Source organism: Eptesicus fuscus, chromosome 13 (assembly GCF_027574615.1).
Source record: "Eptesicus fuscus isolate TK198812 chromosome 13, DD_ASM_mEF_20220401, whole genome shotgun sequence".
NCBI classification, from domain to species: domain Eukaryota; kingdom Metazoa; phylum Chordata; class Mammalia; order Chiroptera; family Vespertilionidae; genus Eptesicus; species Eptesicus fuscus.
In genome coordinates, this window is record NC_072485.1 from 55113443 (window position 1) to 55136755 (window position 23313).

Below are 23313 nucleotides of genomic sequence, written 5' to 3' on the forward strand. Positions count from 1 at the left end.
TGGCAGCTGATGAGTGCTTACATGGTATTACCTCTTTTAATTCTCCACATAGCCCTATGAGGCCAGTACTATGCTTACTCCCATCTGGCATAGAAGAAAAGACAAGCACAAGGAGGCTGAATGACATGCTGCAGTTCTCATGTGCACAAGCGTAACAGCCTGGATCTGAACTCACAGGTCTGTGTCAGAGTCTTCACTCTTCCCCTTCCTGCAACCCCACTACCAGGATGGTGTGTCCTGTACACATGCGGTTGCTGGGGTAAGAAGCAAGTAACTCTCAGGGACAAATCTCAAATGGCAACTCATATTTGTGTTTTATTAAGCTGAAATAGGCAAATTTGGTAAATAACAAAGAAGTGAAGCTTATCCAGTGTGGAAGAAGAAGTGGGTGGAATCCAGCTGAGAACAGACCAGAAATTACAGGTGCTGCTTCTTGCCTCTGGAAAAACCCCAATATGTCAATTCTTTAAAAAAAATATTTTTATTTTATTTATTTATTTTTTAATTTAATAAATCTTTATTGTTTCGATTATTACAATTGTTCCTCTCCCCCCCCCCATAGCTCCCCTTCACCCGGTTCCCACCCCACACTCTGCCCTTACCCCCTCACCCCACTGTCCTCATCCATAGGTGTACGACTTTTGTCCAGTCTCTTCCCACACCCCCACACTCCTTTCCCCTGGAGAATTGTCAATCCACTTCTTTTCTATGTCCCTGCTTCTATTTATTTATTTATTTATTTATTTATTTATTTTTTAAATTTCTTTATTGATTAAGGTGTCACATATTTGTCCTCATCCCCCCATTCCCATCCCACGCCCCTCCCCATGCATGCCCCAACCCCCTGTTGAACTTAACCGTTGGATAGGCTCATATGCATGCACACAAGTCCTTTGGTTGAACTCTCCCCCTCCCCCAACCCACCCCAATCCTCCCACTGAGGCCCGATAGTCCGATCGATGCCTCCTTGTTTCTGGTTCTGTTCTTGTTCCTCAGTCTATGTTGTTCATCATTTCCCCTAGATGAGCGAGATCATATGTCACTAGATATATACTTATAAGAACTGAATGTGAGACGAGCAATAATAGTTATGCTGACAGGCAAATGAATCAGTCTGTAGTGAGTTTCTTTCTGGACCAACAGTTCTTTTGAGACCCAATTTCAATGTCCAGCAGTTCCTTATGTGTACATGTCAGCACTGACCCCTCAGCTCTGGATGGTGGACAAATGGTGGTAACAGAGGTCCGACTCCCTCTGGTTTGGTCTCGGCCGGACCCAGGGGCATGGCTTCACCCGGACTAAGGGGCACGTGGCCTCACCCATACCCAAGGGGCGCGTGGCCTCACCCGGGCCCGGGACCCAGCCTCACCCGGATGGATCCAGGGGCACACGGCCTCACCCGGACCCAGGATCCGGCTTCACCCGTACCCAGGGGCGCAAGGCCTCACCCAGACCCAGGGGCGCGTGGCCTCACCCGGTCCTAGGGACCCAACCACACCCGGGTCCATGGGCGCATGGCCTCTCCCAGACCCAGGGGCGTGTGGCCTCACCCGGACCTAGGCGCGCTAGGCCTCACCCGGATCCAGGGACACATGGCCTCACCCGGACCCGGGGGCACTTGGCCTTTCCCAGACCCAGGGGCGTGTGGCCTCACCCGGACCTAGGCGCGTGAAGCCTCACCCGGATCCAGGGACACATGGCCTCACCCGGACCCAGGGGAGCGTGGCCTCTCCCAGACCCAGGGGCACGTGGCCTCACCCGGGCCTAGGTGCGCGAGGCTTAACCCGGATCCAGGGACACATGGCCTCACCTGAACCCAGGGGCGCGTGGCCTCTCCCAGACCCAGGGGCGCGTGGCCTCACCCGGATCCAGGGACACATGGCCTCACCCGGACCCGGGGGCGCTTGGCCTCTCCCAGACCCAGGGGCGTGTGGCCTCACCTGGACCTAGGCGCGCGAGGCCTCACCTGGATTCAGGGACACATGGCCTCACCCGGACCCAGGGGCGCGTGGCCTCACCAGGGCCTTGGCGCGCGAGGCCTCACCCGGATCCAGGGACACATGGCCTCACCCGGACCCGGGGGCGCGTGGCCTCTCCCAGACCCAGGGGCACGTGACCTCACCCGGGCCTAGGCGCGCGAGGCCTCACCCGGATCCAGGGACACATGGCCTCACCTGGACCCAGGGGCGCGTGGCCTCTCCCAGACCCAGGGGCGCGTGGCCTCACCCGGACCTAGGTACGCGAGGCCTCACCCGGATCCAGGGACACATGGCCTCACCCGGACCCAGGGGCGCGTGGCCTCTCCCAGACCCAGGGGCGTGTGGCCTCACCTGGACCTAGGTGCGCGAGGCCTCACCCGGATTCAGGGACACATGGCTTCACCCGGACCCAGGGGCACGTGGCCTCACCCGGGCCTCGGCGCGCGAGGCCTCACCCGGATCCAGGGACACATGGCCTCACCCGGACCCGGGGGCGCGTGGCCTCTCCCAGACCCAGGGGCGCGTGGCCTCACCCGGACCTAGGTGCGCGAGGCCTCACCCGGATCCAGGGACACATGGCCTCACCCGGACCCGGGGGCGCGTGGCCTCTCCCAGACCCAGGGGCGCGTGGCCTCACCCGGACCTAGGTGCGCGAGGCCTCACCCGGATTCAGGGACACATGGCCTCACCCGGACCCAGGGGCGCGTGGCCTCACCCAGGCCTTGGCGCGCGAGGCCTCACCCGGATCCAGGGACACAAGGCTTCACCCGGACCCGGGGGCGCGTGGCCTCTCCCAGACCCAGGGGCACGTGGCCTCACCCGGGCCTAGGTGCGCGAGGCTTTACCCGGATCCAGGGACACATGGCCTCACCCGGACCCAGGGGCGCGTGGCCTCTCCCAGACCCAGGGGCGCGTGGCCTCACCCGGACCTAGGTGCGCGAGGCCTCACCTGGATCCAGGGACACATGGCCTCACCCGGACCCAGTGGCGGCCCCTGCTTCTATTATATTCACCAGTTTATTCTGTTCTTCAGATTTTTTTATTTACTTGATTTTTAGATTCACTTGTTGATAGATATGTATTTGTTGTTCATAATTTTTATCTTTACCTTTCTCCTCCTCCTCCTCCTCCTCCTCCTCCTCCTCCTCCTCCTCCTCCTCCTCCACCTCCTCCTTCTTCTTCTTCTTCTTCTTCTTCTTCTTCTTCTTCGAGAATACCTTTCAGCATTTCATATAATACTGGTTTTGCGGTGATGAACTCCTTTAGCTTTTTCTTATCTGTGAAGCTCTTTATCTGTCCTTCAATTCTGAATGATAGCTTTGCTGGGTAGAGTAATCTTGGTTGTAGTTTCTTGCTATTCATCACTTTGAATATTTCTTGCTGCTCCCATCTGGCCTGCATAGTTTCTGTTGAGAAATCAGCTGACAGTCGTATGTGTGCTCCCTTGCAGGTAACTAATGTTTTTCTCTTGCTGCTTTTAAGATTCTCTCTTTGTCTTTTGCTCTTGGCATTTTAATTATGATGTGTCTTGGTGCGGTCCTCTTTGGATTCCTTTTGTTTGGGGTTCTGTGTGCTTCCTGGACTTGTAAGTCTATTTCTTTCACCAGGTGGGGGAAGTTTTCAGTCATTATTTCTTCAAATCGGTTTTCAGTATCTTGCTCTCTCTCTTCTTCTGGCACCCCCATAATTCCGATGTTGGAACACTTGAAGGTGTCCCAGATGCTCCTTACACTATCTTCATATTTTTGGATTCTTTTTTCTTTTTTCTTTTCCAGGTTTTTGCTTCTTTGTATTTAAAATCTTTGAGTTGATTCTTGTGATCCTCTAGTCTGCTCTTAGATCGCTGTATAATATCTTTAATTTCAGTCAGTGTATGCTTAATTTCTAGTTGGTCCTTTTTCATATCCTCGAGGGTCTCGCTAAATTTATCGGCCTTTTCTAGAAAATTTTTGAAAAATCTTATAACCATGGTTTTGAACTCAATATCCAGTTGTTTGCTGTCCTCCGTTTCTTTCATTTGTGATCTGTTTTTTTGTCTCCACATTTTGGCTGCTTCCCTGAGTTGATAGAGTGGCTTTGTGTGGTAGGTGTCCTATAGGGCCCAGTGGCTCAGACTCCCCAGTTACCTGAGGTGGACACTCTTGGTGCACCCTTTTGTGGGCTGTGTGCACAGTCTTGTTGTAGTTAAGCCTTGATTGTTGTTGGTATCACTGGGAGGAGTTGACCTCCAGGCCAATTGGCTGTGAGGATCAACTGTGTCTATGATTGTAGAACTTCTGTGCTGGAGACACCCTTATGAGACAAGACTTGCAAAAGCCTCTGTGGTCAGCTTGGATGGGGCAGAGTCTCAGGGTGAAGCAGACAGCATTAGTTTCCCATCAACCCTGCCCTAATTGGCCCCTGTGTCTCAGTGTCCCATGGTAATTGTTGCAAACACCTCTGAGAGAAATCCTCCCTCGCGTTCCGCCCGCTGCCAGACAGTCTATTTTCTCTCAAAATGAGTCTGGTTATGCAGAGTCTCACCCAGAACTGGAGTCCAGTGCAGTCGGGAGCTTTAGTCTCCCTCCCGCTTGAGAAAGCCAGCCCCGTACTCAGTTGGCCGACCTCTCCACGCACGCCCCTTGGTACCTCTGCCTTTTGCAATTCCTCTGAGTCTCAGTCTGCTTTTCTCTTTCCTTGTAGTTGTAGAATTTCCACTCAGCCAGCCTTCCTGTGGTTCTGGATGATGTCCATTTTGTCTTTTAGTTGTAGTTTTGAAATTGTTGTGCGAGGCAGCAATTTAGGTGTTTAACTATGCCGCCATTTTGGTTTCTCCTTCCAATCTGTCAATTCTTGCCAGGTTTAGCCAGCACAGGCTCACCCAGTAGAATTGAACCCACTACCCTTCAGTCTGTGGGCACTGCTCTAACCACTGAGTCAAACCTGCTAGGGCTTTTAAACTAAAAAATCAGTAATAATGACTATATCTGTCTGGCTTTGTCTTTTTTCTTTGTTGTTGTTGTTCACTATTGTATTCTTGGTATCTAGCACATGTCCCTCAGAGACCATCTTTTATAATATCATCCTTTATCACAGGAAGAAGCTGAGGCTGAAAGAGCCAAAGGATTTTCCTGAGATCACAGGATGAACAGCAGGTCCAATGCCAGCCCTGGTCTCCTGGAGCCCAGCCTGAGGCTTAACACTGTTCTCTGCCTCATTGTGGAATGAGCACCTGAGTAAAATCTTCATGTGAGCTCAGAATATGAGAGACTGCAGGAGTAAGAACTGCAGGAGTTGGTCTAAATACCATTTCCTATTCTCTCACATAATAGTTCTGGGAGTTTTAGACCAGAAAATGAACTCCAATCCTAGATTCCATTCATGCTTGATGGCAGCATGTGACCAGGTGGTAGCCAATGGGAGGTGAGCACAGGTGATGTAACCAATTTTAGGTTGTGCTTTTTCTTCCCCTCTCCTCCTCTGGATGGAATGCTGATGAGTCTGGGAACCCTGCATGAGAATAAAATCACCTCTCTAGGGCTTGGAGCAGTGATTTGAAAGAGCACAGGTGTCTGATGCCTTGAAATCACCAGTCAAGTTCTAATAAACTCTCATACATTACTTTCTAGGGCTACCAAAATCATAAATTGAAATTCTTAAAAATGTTTGTATATAACCACCTTGAAAAATAATGTACATTCCATCCTCAAGGCATTTATGATGAGAGATATTATTTCTAAGATGTTACACCCAGTAGGGTGTGCCAACAGATCAAATAAATAAGATGTAATAATAGGAGAAGGATGATGGCTGCTGATGGGAAGGCAGACTGCCAGATAGTGCATGAGTGAGAGAACAAAGGGAGAGTGTGTGGTCGCACGGGGTGTGTTTGTGAATTGAGGGACAGCTATATTCCAGGGGACTGTGAGGGATTGCCAGACAGGGTTCCCCTGACCAGACAGCCTCCACTGCTGCTGAGATCTCTTCCGGAGTGACCAGCTCTGACACGGAGACCACGCCATCTTGAAGGGGAGAGTGGATGTTGTCTGAAACCTGAAAATGCTGGGACCCTACAATAAGGGCACCCAGTGAATAACTGCGAACCTGGGAACACCAGTCCCCAAGTGGCATGAGCACACAGATTCGGAGGAGCTCTGTGCCTGCTCACGGAAAGGTCAGATTTCACCTGGGATAAGGTGAGGTCTGTGGTCCTGGCAGGAGAGAGAAATGTGCACAGGGGAGCTGGAGGATCGGGGAAGTCTCCACCTAGAAAAGTCCGCGGCTGTTGGGGCTGGCGTGATCCGCGAATGTGGAAGGGAACCCGCAGGGCTGCTAACAGAAGGGAACTCTAAAAAGCAACCCATTTCTGAACTGGGTGCAAAAGGGCAGCCTAAAAAAAATATTTAACAGTGTGCTGGCTGCTTAGACCCAAGGGGAAGAAAAGACTGCACAGACTTGTGCCACAGCACCGGAGTTTGCGCACTTACTCTGGCTCTTTTTCCTCTTTAAATCTGTGCTTTTGATTACTAAGCCCAATACATAGGATCACCCAATTGGGGACACTCTAAGAGACTGCAGGGGAAAGTTGTTTTTGTGGAACCTGGGGATCAGAGCGGGGAGTAACAATCAGAGAACCAGGTCTGGGGCAGCCCATTCCCCCAAACTGGTATTCTCCCAAATCTAAACACTAGCTAGAGAAGCTATAGTCCTAGAGGTCAATCCAGAAACACTGCCATCCAGGGGTTGAATCACAAATTGACTCTTGTGTAAACACAAATAAAGGAGTATAAGAAACAGAGAAATACTGCCTGCTTGAAAATCAGGACTGTGGCCTAGAACAGTGGTCGGCAAACTCATTAGTCAACAGAGCCAAATATCAACAGTACAATGATTGAAATTTCTTTTGAGAGCTGAAAACCGACTTCTGCGCATGGGCCACGAAGTTTCAATCGCACTGTATGTGCGTGCCCACACGTGGTATTTTGTGGAAGAGCCACACTCAAGGGGCCAAAGAGCCGCATGTGTCTCATGAGGAGCAGTTTGCCGACCACTGGCCTAGAACATTGAGGAGCAGTGGAACGCAGGGAACTTCAATACTGTCCTGACTAGGAAACAGGCATGCAAACAGAACAGTATAGGAAGTGAATGACCTTCACTACTGCACATTTTAATTTTAATGTTTTTTCATCTTTTACTTAAGAAACTAAAATTTTTCTTTTTTTCTTCACTTGTTTTTACCTTTTTAATTATTACATTTAAAAAATATATATTTTATTTATTTTTTCCAGAGAGGAAGGGAGAGGTATAGAGAGTTAGAAACTTTGATGAGAGAGAAACATTGATCAGCTGCCTCCTGCACACCCCCCACTGGGGATGTGCCTGCAACCAAGGTACATGCCCTTGACAGGAATCAAACCTGGGACCCTTCAGTCAGCAGGCCGAGGCTCTATCCACTGAGCCAAACTGGTTTCGGCAATTATTACATTTTTATTTTTAATCAGTATTATTACTACTACTATTTACCTTTTTTAAAAAGTGTACTTTTATTTTCTCTTTATTTTATTTTGGGATTATTGTTCTACATTCTATTTTCATCTTTCTTTTAGCATAATTTTACTCTATCTCAACTTTACCTTTATGCCATCACTCTCTTCCTCACTTTTCCCCTTTTGTTGTCCTGTTTCTCTTACCCTATTCCTGCTTTAGATTTTCCCCATTTCTTCTTTTTACCTCCTGTTAAAATTCCACCCTACTTATATATCTAATTTCCAATCCCCTGCACTAAGTCCATACACACTTCTCTTTTCTCTTTCTTCACAATCCAAAATTTTCTCTCTCTGTCCTTTTGTTGTTGTTTGCTTGATTGTTGAGTACATTGGTTTTTTTAATCCTTGTTTGTGAGATTGCTTTCCTTTTTGTTTTTGTTTGATTTTTGCTTCTGTTTTCACTCACCTCACTTGATATTAGTTGTTGTTTGTAGTTTGCATTAATCTCTAGGTATTTGTTGCAGCATTTGTTGGGATTAGTGGCTGATCTATTGGAGTTTTCTCCCCATATATATAGTTTCCCCCTCTTCTTGTTTATTCTCTTTCTTTCCTCTCTTACTTTGCTTTCCTTTTCCCAATTTCATTTTTGCACTCCTTTTTTCCCCCTCTCTCTTTTTGTTTTTTCTTCTCTTCTTTCTTTTTTATCCCCTAATTCTTTTTTCTCTGGTGGTCACCTTTATTAGGGGTTATTAGTATCGTGAATACATTTGTGTTCAGTGCCTTGTGCGTTGTGCCTTGTTGTGTTGTATTTTGTGCCTTTAAGTCAATGCAGGAGAGAGAGAACTACATAACAAGACACCCGGAGAAGAGAGATCATGGGGAGACAAAGAAACAGCCTACGAATGAAAGAAAAGCAGGCATCACCAGAAAAAGAAGTAAATGAAATGGAGGCAAGCAACCTGTCAGAGAAAGAATTTAGAGAAATGGTCTTAAGGTGGATGAAAAAATGGAAGACAAATTCAACAATATGTGTAAGAACCAAGAGGAAATGAAGAAGTACCAAGAAGAAATGAAAAATGACATTGCTGCTATAAAGTACTCAATAGAAAGCATCAATAGTAGACTAGAAGAAATAGAGGACCACATCAGTGAGCTAGAAAACAAGGTAGGAAAAAATACCCAAGCAGAGCAGCTTCTAGAAAAGAAAATTAAAAAGGAGGAGGAGAGCCTAAGAGAACTTTGGGACAACACAAAATGAAACAACATCTGCATAATAGGGCTGCCAGAAGGAGAGGAAACTGAGCAAGAAATAGAAAACCTGTTTGAAGAAATAATGACAGAAAACTTCCCTGTCATTATACAGGGAAGAAAAAACTCACACAAATCCAAGAAGATCACAGAGTCCCAAACAAAATGAACTCCAAAAGACCGACACCATGGCACATTATAATTAAATTGGCAAACACCAACGACAAAGTAAGAATCTTAAAAGTGGCTGGAGAGAGACAGAAAGTTACCTACAAAGGACCCCCATCAGACTAGCGACTGATTTCTCAACAGAAACACATCAGGCACGAAGGGAATGGAATGAAATATACAAAGCCATGCAAAGAAAGGGTCTGAATCCAAGAATACTGTACCCAGCAAGGCTATCAATCAAAATTGAGGGTGAAGTCAGGAGCTTCACAGAAAATAAAGGACTAATGGAGTTTATTAAAACCAAACAAGCAATGTAAGAAATGCTAAAGGATCTGCTGTAAAAGGAAGAAATAAAAAGTAAAGAAGGAACACAGGGGTAAAGAATAAAAATCAAGTACCTATCAATAATAATGTTAAATGTAAATGGATTAAATGCCCCAATCAAAAGGCATACAGTAACTGAGTGGTTAAGAAAACATGACCCATATATCTGCTGTCTTCAGGAAACCCACCTCAGAAAAAAAGACGCATACAGACTGATGGTGAAGGGATGGAAAAAGGGTTTTTCAGGCGAATGGAAAAAAACAAAAAGCTTGGGTAGCAATACTTATATCTGACAAATTAGATATCAAAGTGAAGGACATAATAAGAGATAAAGAAGGCCACTTCATAATACTAAAGGGAGCAATCCAAAAAGAAGAAATAACTCTGGTAAACATATACGCACCCAATACAGGAGCACCCAAATACATAAAAAAAAAAAAAAAACCCTGGAGGATATCAAGGGAGAGATTGACAGCAATATAATCATTCTAGGGGACCTTAATACCCCACTATCACCATTGGACAAATCCTCTAAACAAAAAATCAGCACAAAAAACATCAATCCTAAATTACTCACTAGACCAGATGGAATTAATTGACATTTTCAGAACATTTCATTCCAAAGCCACAGAATATACCTTCTTCTCAAGTGCACATGGGTCATTTTCAAAGATAGACCATATATTGGGTCACAGGCAAAGTCCCTTCAAATTCAAGAAGATAGAAATCATATCAAGCATCTTCTCAAATCACAATGGCATAAAACTGGAAATCAACTACAATAAAAACAATCACACAAAAAAAATCAAACACATGGAGACTAAGTAGAATGCTATTAAACAATGACTGGGCTACCAGAGAGATCAAAGAAGAAATAAAAAACATCATGGCACCAAAGACAATGAAAACAAAACAATCCAAAATCTATGGGACACAGCGAAAGCAGTCTTGAGAGGGAAGTTCATAGCTCTACAAGCCTGCTGCAAAAAAACAAGAAACAATGGTAATAAGTTACCTAACCCTACAACTCAAAGAGTTAGAAAGAGAGCAACAAGAAAAGCCCTGTGTAAGCAGAAGGAAGGAAATAATAAAGATCAGAGTGGAGATAAACAACATAGAGACCAAAAAATCAATACAAAAGATAAACAAAACCAAGAGTTGGTTCTATGAAAGGATAAACAAGATTGATGAACCTCTAGCCAGGCTCACCAAGAAGCAAAGAGAGAGGACCTAAATAAGCAAAATCAGAAATGAGAGAGGAGGAATAATAACAGACCCCAGAGAAATACAAAGGATTGTTAGAAAATACTATGAACAACTCTCTTCCAACAAACTGGACAACTTGGAGGAAATGGACATATTCCTAGAAAAATGCAACCTTCCAAAACTCAATCAGTAATAATCTAAAAATCTCAATTGGCCAATAACTATGGAAGAAATTGAAGCAGTCATCAAAAAGTTTCCAGCAAACAAAAGCCCGGGGCCAGATGGCTTCACAGGGGAATTTTACCAAACATTCAAGAAGAACTAAAACCTTCTCAGATTATTCCAAAAAAATTCAAGAGGAAGGAACACTTCCAAGCTCATTTTATGAAGGCAGCATCACCCTAATACCAAAACCAGATAAAGACAACACAATAAAAAAGAATTACAGGCCAATATCCCTCATGAACATAGATGCCAAAATCCTCAACAAAATTCTAGCAAATCAGATCCAGCGGTACATCAGAACGATCATATCCCATGAACAATTAGGAATCATCCCAGGGATGCAAGGATGGTACAATATTTGCTAATCAATAAACGTGATACATCACATAAACAAATTGAGAGATAAAAAAACACATAGTCATATCAATTGATGCAGAAAAAGCATTTGACAAAATCCAGCACCCATTTTTGATAAAAACTCTCAGCAAGGTGGGAATAGAAGAATCATACCTCAACGTAGTAAAAGCCATATATGACAAACCCACAGCCAACATCATACTCAATGGGCAAAACCTAAAACCATTTCCCCTAAAAATAGGGATGTGTACTCTTTCCACTCCTTTTTGACATAGTACTGGAAGTATTAGCCATTGCAATTAGGCAAGAAGAAGAAATAAAAGGTATCAGAATTGGAAAAGAAGAAGTAAAACTATCCCTATTCGCAGATGACATGATATTGTACATAAAAAACCCAAAAGACTCCATCAAAAAAACTATTTGACTTAATAAATGAATTCGGCAATGTAGCAGGATAAAAAATTAACACCAAGAAATCTATGGCATTTCTATACACCAATAGTGAACTTACAGAGAGACTAAAAAAGCAATCCCATTTACCATCGCACCAAAAAAATTAAGATACCTAAGAATAAACTTAACTAAGGAGGTAAAAGACCGATCTGCGGAAAACTACAGGACACTGAAAAAAGAGATAGAGGAAGACATAAACAGATGGAAGAATATACCATGTTCATGGATTGATAGAATCAAAATCATTAAAATGTCCATACTTCCCAAAGCAATCTATAGATTCAATGCACTCCCCATTAAAATACCAATGGCATATTTCAGACACCTAGAAAGAACTCTCCAAAAATTCATCTGGAATAAAAAAAAGACCCCGAATATCCACAGCAATCCTGAGAAAGAAGAACAAAGTAGGTGGGATCTCAATACCAGATTTCAAGCTGTATTACAAAGCCACTCTTCTCAAAACAGCCTGGTACTGGCACAAGAACAGACATATAGACCAATGGAATAGAATAAAGAACCCATATATAGACCCAAACCACTATGCTCAATTAATGTTTGACAAAGGAGGCATGAACATAAAATGGAGTCAAGACAGTCTCTTCACTAAATGGTGTTGGGAAAATTGGACAGATACATGCAAAAAAATGAAACTATACCACCAACTTACACCATACACAAAAATAAACTCAAAATGGATAAAGGACTTAAACATAAGATGGGAAACCATAAAAATAATAGAAAAATCCACAGGCAGTGAAATCTCAGACATATGCTGAAGCAATTTCTTTACCGATACTGCTCCTAGGGCAATGGAAACTAAAGAGAAAATAAACAAATGGGACTACATCAAAATAAAAAGCTTTTGCACAGCAAAAGAAACCATCAACAAAACAAAAAGAAAGCCCACTGTATGGGAGAACATATTTGCAAATGTTATCACTGATAAAGGTTTAATCTCCAACATTTACAGGGAACTCATACAACTCAATGAAAGGAAGATAAATGATCCAATAAAAAAAATGGGCAACGGACCTAAATAGAATCTTTTCAAAAGAAGACAGAAGGAAGGCCAAGAGACATATGAAAACATGCTCAAAGTCACTAATTATCCGAGAGATGCAAATAAAAACGACCATGCAGTACCATCTCACACCTGTCAGAATGGCAATCATCAACAAATTAACAAATGGCAAGTTCTGGTGAGGATGTGGAGAAAAAGGAATCCTCGTGCACTGCTGGTGGAAATGCAGATTGGTGCAGCTACTGTGGAGAACAGTATGGAGTTTCCTCAAAAAACTAAAACTGGAACTCCCATTTGACCCAATAATCCCACTCCTAGGAATATATCCCAAGAACTAGAAACACCAATCTGGAAGGATATATGCACCCCTATGTTCATAGCAGCACAATTCACCATAGCTAAGATTTGGAAATAGCCTAAATTCCCATCAGCAGATGAGTGGATTAGAAAACTATGGTTACATCTACATAATGGAATACTATGCTGCTATAAAAAAGAAGGAAGGCTAAACATTTTCAGCAGAATGGATGGAACTGGAGAGCATTATGCTAAGTGAAATAAGCCAGGCAATGAAAGAAAAATACCACATGATCTCACTCATTTATGGAAAATAAAGAACATTATAACCTGATGAACAAAAGGATAGATACAGAGGCAGTAAAGCATCAAACAGTCAAATTACAGCGGGAAGGCTGGGGAGTTGGAGAGTGGGGGAAAGAGATCAACCAAAGGACTTGCATGCATGCATATAAGCACAACCAATGGACATAAGACACTGTGGGGGAGGTGGGATGAGTGGGAGTAGGGGAGGCTGGGGGAAAAAAGGCGATATATGTACTACGAAGTGTAATACTTCAAACAATAAAATAAAATTGAACTTAAAAACAAGATGTTATAACAAGTTGATCTAATCACAGTGAGAGAGAAAAAGTCCTAGGAAAAAGAACTAAGAAGAGGCTATAAGAAAAATGGATTCTCTTCATTTGATGTTAAGTTTCATTTTCAGCTTCTTTATCCACCACTGCATCCTGGGAGGACACATCTCTTTGCCTCAACACTGGGCTCCCTTTCCCTCTGGCTCCTGGTTTCTTTCAGGAAAGGTGACACTGACAGCTGATTGGAGGGCAGGAGGAGGGTGATTGAGGTTTTAATTCCCTGCTTCTCTGCTGTCAAGCTGTGAGTTTGCCATGGTGGTGTTACTCTACCTAAGGAGATAGCCCCTGTCTGAAGCCTTTTTTTCGGTCATAGTGATGACCACTGCTACAGCCACAGCCCTCCCTGTGTTCTGGCAACTTATCTTTCCCTCAACACTTCAGGTTGCCCAATGGCAATAGCTCCCTATTTGACTAATCTTTAGGTGTCTCATCCTGCTCACCCTTCCTGAACAGTCTTTTTATTCAATTCTTTTCAATTGTTCTATTTGTTTGTGCCTTGTGTTTTGGGCTGGGACAGGAATGATATACACATGTAACAAACAAACTCATATAACAGCAAGGTAATGTGTGAAACCTGAGGTTATTAACAACAATTCATGTTTGAAAATAATGTCTGTGAAGCAGAAAGGACCTGGGTCTCTCACAGCCTAAGCTACCAGCACCCAAAGCTTCCCTGAGGAAGCTCCATGGCTCTGGACTCTCCCTCATGCGTGCCAATGGTTCCTTGCATGCTCCACTCCAAGATACACTTGTGACCATGTGGACTAAGAGGGAGAAAACAAAACTGCCTTTTAGAGAAGATAGTTCTTAGGCAACTCTTACCTGAGCGCCATCTTCTGGTTGAAGGTGGTGAGTTGAAAAAGATAAGCTTTCCAGGGAGTGCTGAACACCAAAGAATGCTTTCCTACCCCTGGATAGGAGATGTCTGCAGGAGCAGGAGTGGAACCTGATGACCAAGAGAGGCTTATCAAAATGCTGGGCAGCCCCTGTGACTTCCTGCCTATGGGGCATTGGCAAATGAGATTCTGGAGATATGAGACAAGGGCCTCATGAGATGTTCCTCATTTGCCCTGAGTCCAATGACTTATCTCTTCCTCTCTCCGTCTTACCCCACCTGGTCTTCCTCCAGTGAGTAGTGTTTGAACTGGAGCCTGTCACTGCCCACTGTAGCTGTGTGCAGGAAGCCCACCCAACAGGCAATGTGAGCTTCCATAGCTAAAGAAGAGTTTGCTTGGCATTCAGGGCTTTGCATGGCCTTGTTCATCTGAGATGTTTCCATTTACTCCCAGGAGTAATGTATGCACTTTAGTTTATTTTAGAGGACACAAGAGTATCCTATATAAAGAGGTATATGCAAATTGACCATCACTCCAACACACATGATGGCTGCCCCCATATGGTCAAAGATGGCTGCCCCCATGTGGACACAGGATGGCCGTCACAAGATGGCCAGCAGGAGAGGGAAGTTGTGGGCAATCAGGCCTGCAGGGGAAGGCAGTTAGGGGGGCCCGGGCCTGCAGGGGAGGGCAGTTGTGGGGAACCAGGCCTGCAGGGGAGGGCAGTTGGGGGCGACCAGGCCAACAGGAGAGAGCAGTTCGGGGTTACAAGGTTGACAGGGGATAGCAGTTGGGGGGGAGGGGGCTAGGCCTGCAGGGGAGGGCAGTTGAATGGGACCAGGCCTGCAGGGAATGGCTGTTGGGGGGGGACCAGGCCTGCATGGGAGGGGAGTTGGGGGGGACCAGGCCTATAGGGGAGCATAGTTGGGGGAACCAGGCTGGCAGGGGAGGGCCGTTGTGGGTGATCAGGCTGGCAAGGGAGGGCAGTTAGGGGTGACCGGGCCAGCAGGGGAGGGCAGTTTGGAGCAATCGGGCTGACAGGGAAGGGCAGTTGGGGGGAACCAGGCCTGTAGGTGAGGGAAGTTGAGGGGGACTGGGCCTGTAGGGGAGGACACTTAGGGGCGACCCGGCTCCAGGGGAGGGCAGTTAAGGTGACCAGGCCAGGAGGGAAGGGCAGTTAGGGGCAATCGGGCCGGCAGGGGAGGGCAGTTTGGGGCGATCAGGCCTTCAGGGGAGCAGTTAGGCCTGGATTAGTTTGGCAGCGGAATGGTTAGGAGGTGATCAGGCTGGCAGGCAGAAGTGGTTAGGGGCAATTAGGCAGGCAGGCAGGTGAGCAGTTGGGAGCCAGCAGTCCTGGATTGTGAGAGGGGTCCCACAGGGCTAGGGTCTATACCAGCAGTCGGACATCCCCCGAGGGGTCCCCGAATGAAGAGGGTGCAGGCTGGGCTGAGGGACAACCCTGCCCCACCTCCCCTAAACAAATTTCGTACACTCAGCCTCTATTAGTTTATAATACTGTTTTGTATATTGGGAAGTGGCCAAGTAAGTAAATCTTAACTGTTCTCATCACAAGAGAAAAAAAAAAATCTATGTGTGGTGATGGATGTTAACTAGGCATATTGCTATGGTTATTTTACAATATACACAAATATTGAATCATTTTGTTGTATACTTGAAACTAATATAATGTTATATGACAAATATATCTCAGTAAAGCCTGGCAAAATCATAGTCCAAAAGTACACACACAAAGAGAAAAAGAATCTCCACTGAGATATTTTCACCCTCAGATGATCATATATCAGTTAGCCCAATACCCTGTGTTTCAGGCCTGTGAGCAAAGTGGTATTCTTATTGGATTGGCCGTTCCAAGTAAAACTCTGCCTGAAAAGGGAAGCTGCTCACATGAGCCTCTTTTCACAGACCCACACTGGTAGGAGATGCTGCCACGCTCTGCCAGTTTAGTCAGCAGCAATGAAAACCTTTATCTCACTAGGAATAGGTCTCTGATCTTCCTATTTTTGGAAGATTGATTTCATAAAAGAGTGGGAGCTGTGTAGGAAGTTCTGAGCTGCCCAGTCCATCAGGGGCTTTACAGAGCATGTTTATTTTCTCAACTTATCTGGGAGTTTTACACTCTCTGTCTATTTTCCAGTCAATTGCCTTAGCTACGTAACACATTTGTGTAAAAACTAAAGAAATGAGTAGTTTTACCTTGTAAAAGTGTCCGCTTCTAGCACATTAATGCAGATTAGGAGAAGGTCTTCTTTCTGAGCTGAGCAGCCCTGACCTTGCCTTTGTGTGAAGAAAAATGTGCCCCTTCCTTCCCAGTAGTCAGAGCCATGCACCTGGACACAAGGTTAACCAGCGGATTGTATGTTGGCCGCTTCCCCTCCTCTGCCTTTGTTTGGTGCAGTGGGCAAACCATACAGCTCACCCCAGAAGTCTGCCCTCCTCATGAACACCAAACACCAAGACCTTAGGAAACTCAACCTCTGTTTCCATCCTCCCATCCTACTGGGCTCTAGGACTGGATTTTGACTCTCTTTCTCCCCAAAGAAATTGAACAGGTATTGTTTTCAACAGTGTTTGTTCAAATGTATTCCCATAATATCCAATGTTTTTGCTCACCTCCGCATTTCACATCTCATGTCTTCCATTCCTCAAAGCACATTCGTCAGGAGTCCTTTCATGAGAGTCTGTGGGTGGGAGCCATGCAGGGCAGCTCAGGGCCTGTGGAGCTGTCAGACAGGCACTCTGACCGGTGGTCCTGAGGGGTGTCCTGTCTAGAGGAATGTTTGAAGGAGAGCCAGATGGAGACTGGACAGTGTGGCCTGGGAAGGAGGTCCAGTCCACCTGGAGAGCAGTGGAGGCCTGCCTTCCACACCCTGTGGAATGACTGATTCTCCCCTGCCATGCAGCGACCTGAGTCAAGGGGCAAGGCTGTGGGCTGGAAAACCTGGGCCTCTGTGGCTGAGTCTGGCAGCCCTGGGGACTAGAACATTTGGCCTGGTCAGAGCCTGGGAGGAGGCATTGCCCAGTTAGGGCCAGCAGCACTGGAAAAGTGGAATGCCACTGAGCCAAACAGGCTAGGGCTTTTTGTTTTTTTTTTTAAGTGTAATGGTTTTTTTTTATTTATTTATTTTTAATCCTCAGCTGAGGATATTTTTCCATTAATTTTTATATAGAGAGGAAAATATATGCCCTTGACCAGGGACTGGCTCAGGGGCTGCAGCATAGCAGATGCTCAGTTATTATTTATGGAGAGAGAGAGAGAGAGAGAGAGAGAGAGAGAGAGAGAGAGAGAGAGAGAGAAACATTGATGTCAGCAGGCCCCCTAACCCTGTACATAAACTACAGTCAAGGTATATGCCCTTGACCAGAATGAAACCTGGGACCCTTCAGCCTGTGGGCTAACACTCCATCTACTATTCCAAACCCACATGGTTTTGTTTTAGTCTCTATGTCATTTACTTCCAGCCTGACTTGCAACAGAAGTTACCTCCAGTCCACATCTCTGGTAAAATAAAATTCTACCTTCTTATTTGAAAACTGATACCTGAGCACAAATGGCATGTGATTCATACTGAGGCAACCAGATACTCTCACTATTTCTTGGATTGCTTAGACTGGGCTTGTGACCCAAGTTTCTCAGGGAGTCATCATGAAAATCTAGGTTCCTAAACTCCAGGTCCAGTGCTCCAAATCTAGCACACATAGGTTGTGCATTTCTGCATATTTCAGGGTCTCTGGTTGCTAGGTGGGCTGGGTGGAGACAGGGCTTCCTCTGCTGGACCAACGGGTTCGGGAATAGGTAGTGGAGCAAGGCCTGTGACCTAAGCTCCTGCAGGCACTCTCCTTGAAAAATGTCTTCATGAATTGTGTATTGGTGGATGCCAGAGTGTAGACTGGGGGCTGTTAGTAGATTTGGCCTAGTGACTCTAGCTATTTCATAAATGGTAAAGCTTTTGCTGAGGATGTTGTCCAACAGGAGGAGCCACCTGAATCTATATTGTCATGCATCTCCTGGGCTGGCTATTGGTCTCTTCATGATGGAGGGAAGACAACTTAGAAGTTTTAAATATATATTTTATTGATTTTATTACAGAGAGGAAGAGAGAGGGATAGAGAGTTAGAAACATCGATGGTAGAGAAACATCGACCAGCTGCCTCTTGCACACCCCCTACTGGGGATGTGCCCGCAACCAAGGTACATGCCCTTGACCGGAATCGAACCTGGGACCTTTCAGTCCGCAGGCCGACGCTCTATCCACTGAGCCAAACCGGTTTCGGCGACAACTTAGAAGTTTTAGATGACTTCTCCTCTGCCCTGCCCCCCAAACATAACCCTATGATGGCATGTACCATATTGTATGACAGTCTGCACTGCACTAGACTGCTTCCTTCTACAGCCTGAGGGGATGCTGTCTTTGAATCTCTAGGGCCTGGCACAGGGGCTGGAGCATAGCAAATGCTCAGTTATTACTTATAGAAATAACAGGAGAGTGACTGAGTGAATTTGCTATAAATTGAATGCTTGATATATTTAAGACTACATGTGGATAGTTTCACTGTATGTAAAGATCTGTTAAAGGGCAATTATGAAGGTTATATTTGTAATACACATATTAAACTATTACCTTTAATTCATTCACCACAAATGAAAGAGAGGGAAGGAATTTCCTTGGAGTGTGGGTCAGCATATAGAATTGCACTCTGTCTTGCTTGCAGAAAGCACATCCATCAAGCCTTGCCTATGATTTGTTGTTTATATGTAGTAAGTGGAGATCATAAAATCATGTGTATTTCATCATGCATGAGGATATTTCTCAATACTGTTAAATGTTTTCTATCTAGAATAGTTGTGAGATTTATGCCCATTTCAATAACAATATTTCTGAGACTTCTCTTAATTGAACACTCATATTACTTTTAATTGGAACTATAATTCTCCTTCCATAATCATTTTTTATTGATTTATATTGTATTTTGACGAATGAGGTAAGTACATGGATAAGCCCAATGGCATAAGCAGTATTGGAAACAGACCCAATTGCTTCTTGTGAAGCAGATAACTCAGGGCTCTGAGGTCCATGTGCATTAGGGAATCAGTGAGTAACCTTGAGGGCTCAGCATTTATTGGATGTAAATCAGTACCTTTTCTAGATGGAATGGAAAGGGTTGGTTACACATTCTACTGAGAAAATATTTTTGAAAGAGTTTTTGCTCTACGTAGAATACAGTGCTTGGTCACAAATGTTTTAATGATGCTTGTTGAAGTAATGCATAAATAAATAGTTGTGGATGACAGCTCCCATAAAGTGCCATGAGGGACTTTCATGTCCTTCCTCTATTCCTGAGAGAAATTCCTGGATGTCCTGCATGACCCACCCAAGTTGAAGTCACAGGAAAAGCCATTACTGGCTTTGCAAAGGAGGCAGCTCATGAGCAGACTCTTTCTTCCCTCCATTCTTCTCCCTGGAGGCAGCGATGAGACCACAATGAAATGTAAGCGCCTTCCTCGTATTGACCGATTCCAGAGAACACTTTCTGTTACCTTGAGTGTGAGATGCCTGCAGGAACTTCAGTGAGACCTGTGACAGAGCTAGTCTTTCCTTTTTCCTTTTTTTTAAGCCAATCTTTTCAAGAAAACATCATGATTATCATGCAGGAGCTGCTTGAGAAAAATTGTTGCTTAGCATCTCCTACATTGCAGGCCAAGACCATCACTGGGTTTCAAAAGCATGCGAACTGTTCCTCAAGACCTCACAGCATGTTGGAAGAGGGACACATACAAACCAGACATCCTGGGAAAATGTTGTAAGTGTTCCATAGAGAAGGTTGGGGCCATGTGTGTTCATTGTGGCTGCAATGGGTGGGCTTGAGCATCTAGAAGTCTTACGTTTTGTTTGTTTTTTGCAGCCAACATGAAGAGGAATGCCACTGACATAAAAATAACCAGTTGCTCAGGTGAAACCCAACAATCTTTGGTTCAAAATAGTGAGATGAAATTTTCCTACAGGGTTTCTCAAAGCTGTACATTTGAAAGGATCATAAGACTCACAGGGCTGAATCTCATAAGCACCCTCAGTGTAAGTTGGTGGCATCACATCAAAGCACTCAGCCTGGTGCACAGACTACATGCACTATCTTCCTACCTTCTTCCACCACCCTGTCAACCAGCTGAGGAACGCTTACCTACAGCCAAGCCTAGTACAGCATCTGGAAATGAAGGGGGTGCATGTAGGACACAGAATCAGTAAAGTGATGAACTGGAAAGAGCATTGGATCAAGCATCGGACAACCTAGCTCTGATGGATATATTTGGTTCAAAAAAATTGAAAACTGTAGTTACTATCATTTTCACAGCTACCTGTAGTGTCTCCAGAGGACTCAGCATTCATTTACGAATTCCTCTCCCTGAGTGTAAATATATGTGGCAGCCTCACTGTCTGTGAAGAACAGACAGCCCTGTCTGTTGAGACATTGTCATAGTGGACCCTCCACGTCTGCCTGAGTTCTCTGAGGAATGAGTAACAAGTATCAAAGAATAGTCCAGAATTGTATAAAGAACCTAAGTTTCTCCCAATACAATGACATGCCCAGGGCAGGATCAGATGTTTTCAACTCATGGGGACTGGCCTTGAAACTGACTATAATCCACAGACAGAAAAATCTGTACAAAATCTTGAGGCTTTCAGAGTATTCCAAAACTTCTATCTGCAAGCTACTAAAAATTGTTTCCCAAGATAATTTCTATTTTAAAATTGACCCTGAGTTTACAATGGCCACATTGGAACTGGTGGGACACAGGTGGAGGTGAGAACTATAACCATTCATCATTTCTCAAAGGCCATGGTTTTCTTTACTACGAACCAAAGCCAACTTGTCACCATGCTGTAGACAAATGCCACTGGAGGACTTTCACAAGCCCAGTTTCCTGGTCTGTGCTTATGCAGGTAGAGACTCTCTCCAAGGATATTTTCCCTAAACCCAGAAAACCCAATGACATTAGAAGTATGCCAACCATTTATTCAAGATTTTTACATATAGAATGCCCCCAATCACAGCACTAAACATGTATCTGTAGGGCATATAGTAGAAAGAAAAATAAGAAATCTTCTTTTTCTACCCAATCAGGTAGAAATAGTTTATGGATTTGGAAATGGGTTCTTTTTTTTCTTATTAAATATCGCCTCCAAGCCAATAAAATATTAGAGGCTTCATGTATATTAACAGCTGATGTTTATGAAATATTTAGTAATATGTGGTACCTGGCTGAGTCCTTTTCATCCATTTTCTTATTTATTCCCCACTATGATCCTATGAGCAGATGGTTTCAACTACATTTTGCAGATGAATTAACTGAGGCTTGGAGAGGTGAGCTGCAGAATAAGGACTTCAGACTTGGATTTGCCTGATTTGGACAGGGATTTTTTGTGTTGCAATGAAGATATTAAAGAAAAAGCATTCAATAATGAAATCCAGATCACATGAGAAATTTGTTGGTAATGTCAAGGACGATGGAGAGGAATAACTTTCAGACTAATGCTTTCTCTGAGAAAAACTAGAGCAGCCAGATTAAAAACAGCCTATTTGAAGAGACTGGGGAATCACTGAAGCATTCTGAGGCTGAGGCTGAGAGAAGACTAGATACTTTCCAAGCCTGGTAGGGCAGCAGTGAGTCTCAAAGTTACTTCAGACTGACCAGGACAGAGGCTCTCATCCCTGCCCCAGACTGCTTCCCGACATGTCCAGGGCTTCCCCAGGAAGGCTTTCTCCAGGTTCATCCACCTCAGGAGTGTCCTGCAGAGCCCTCTGGAGAATGAGCCGCAGGGTATGTCGCCGCTTCCACCATCGCTGCCTGAAGGAACCAACAAAGAAGTAAATGATGGGGTTGGCACAGCTGTTGACACAGGACATGGTACTACAAACTGGCAAAGATGAAGGAAGGCATCAAAATATTTCTCATGCCAGAATAAGAGGAACCAGTGGATGCCGAAGGGCAGGCCGCAGAGGAGGAAGACCAGCACCGTGAGCACAATGGTCACACAGAATCTGGTTGGAGGCACCCGGTGGGAGCCACACAACAGTCTGGTCATCAGGGCCAGGCTGGACCCAGAGAGAAGCACAAATAACAAAATCAGCCACGTCATAGTGATAAAATAAAATACCTGACACACGGAAGGGCTTAAAAAATTCAACAGAATGATAGAGAAATTTTTATCCAGCATGCTCAGCAGTAGGGGAAGGGACCACAGCAGGGCACATGTGACAGCTGACAGGTGTCTGGGGCGGCGGCGGCGGTACCAGATGGGCCACAGGACAGACATGCAGCGCTCTGTGCTGATGGCGCTGAGAAAGCTCAGGCCTGAGATGTAGGCAAAGACGGACACAGCGATGACAAATCCGCAGATTTCACTGGGGACAAAAATCAAAGTAGAAAATTGAATATAGGGGATGTATAATCTGGCAGCAGAGGAAGAGGAAGTCGGCCCCCGCCAGGTTGAGGATGTAGATGGAGAAGGCGTTCCTGCGCATGCGGAAGCCCAGGAGCCAGAGCACCACTGCGTTCCCTGCCAGCCCCACCAGGTCCATGATCACTGTCAGTACTTCCAAGATCATGTTCTCTGTATCAGTTTCATGGAAGGCCTGATCACTTCAATTCCTTGGTGTGAGGTTGGTCTCCCAGGCTGTGGCTGTCCTATTTCTGCTCAGAAACCCTGCAGTTGTGGGCCTGGAAACAAAATAATACTTGAACACAGGACTGAATTTAATGTCTCTGCATTTAGAGGAGAAAGAAGCCCATTTGCAAAGGAGAGAGGTGGCCATGGGATTTAATAGAGGTAGTTGAGACAGATATATGGAAAGTGGGTTTATTAAGTGATTTTCCGATGATATGTGTAATGTAAAAATCACTTATTGTCCCTCCATGTAGTTTGGAGTAGAGATTTCTTTGCAGACCAAATCATTTGTGTAAGAGAATTCTCGTGGTGGTGGTGGAGTTAAGAAGTGCTTACTTCTATTTTACAAAGGGCTTTGGATGAAGAGAGAAGCTCTGCAGAATTTAGGTGAGAAACACAAATCAAC

General features: G+C 44.9%; 1 protein-coding gene and 1 pseudogene across 1 annotated transcript in view; both read right to left on the minus strand.

Moving 5' to 3' along the window:
- Nucleotides 1-14339, minus strand: part of LOC129147112 (mas-related G-protein coupled receptor member X1-like) — a 53208-nt gene extending 38869 nt beyond the window's left edge. Inside the window, exon 1 of the mRNA XM_054725443.1 lies at nt 14210-14339. Coding sequence (XP_054581418.1) covers nt 14210-14220 — 11 coding nt within the window. The 5' untranslated portion in view covers nt 14221-14339. The remainder of the gene's footprint in view (nt 1-14209) is intronic.
- A 7496-nt stretch (nt 14340-21835) lies between these two features.
- Nucleotides 21836-22848, minus strand: LOC129151222 (mas-related G-protein coupled receptor member X2-like; annotated as a pseudogene).
- Nucleotides 22849-23313: the final 465 nt, after the last annotated feature.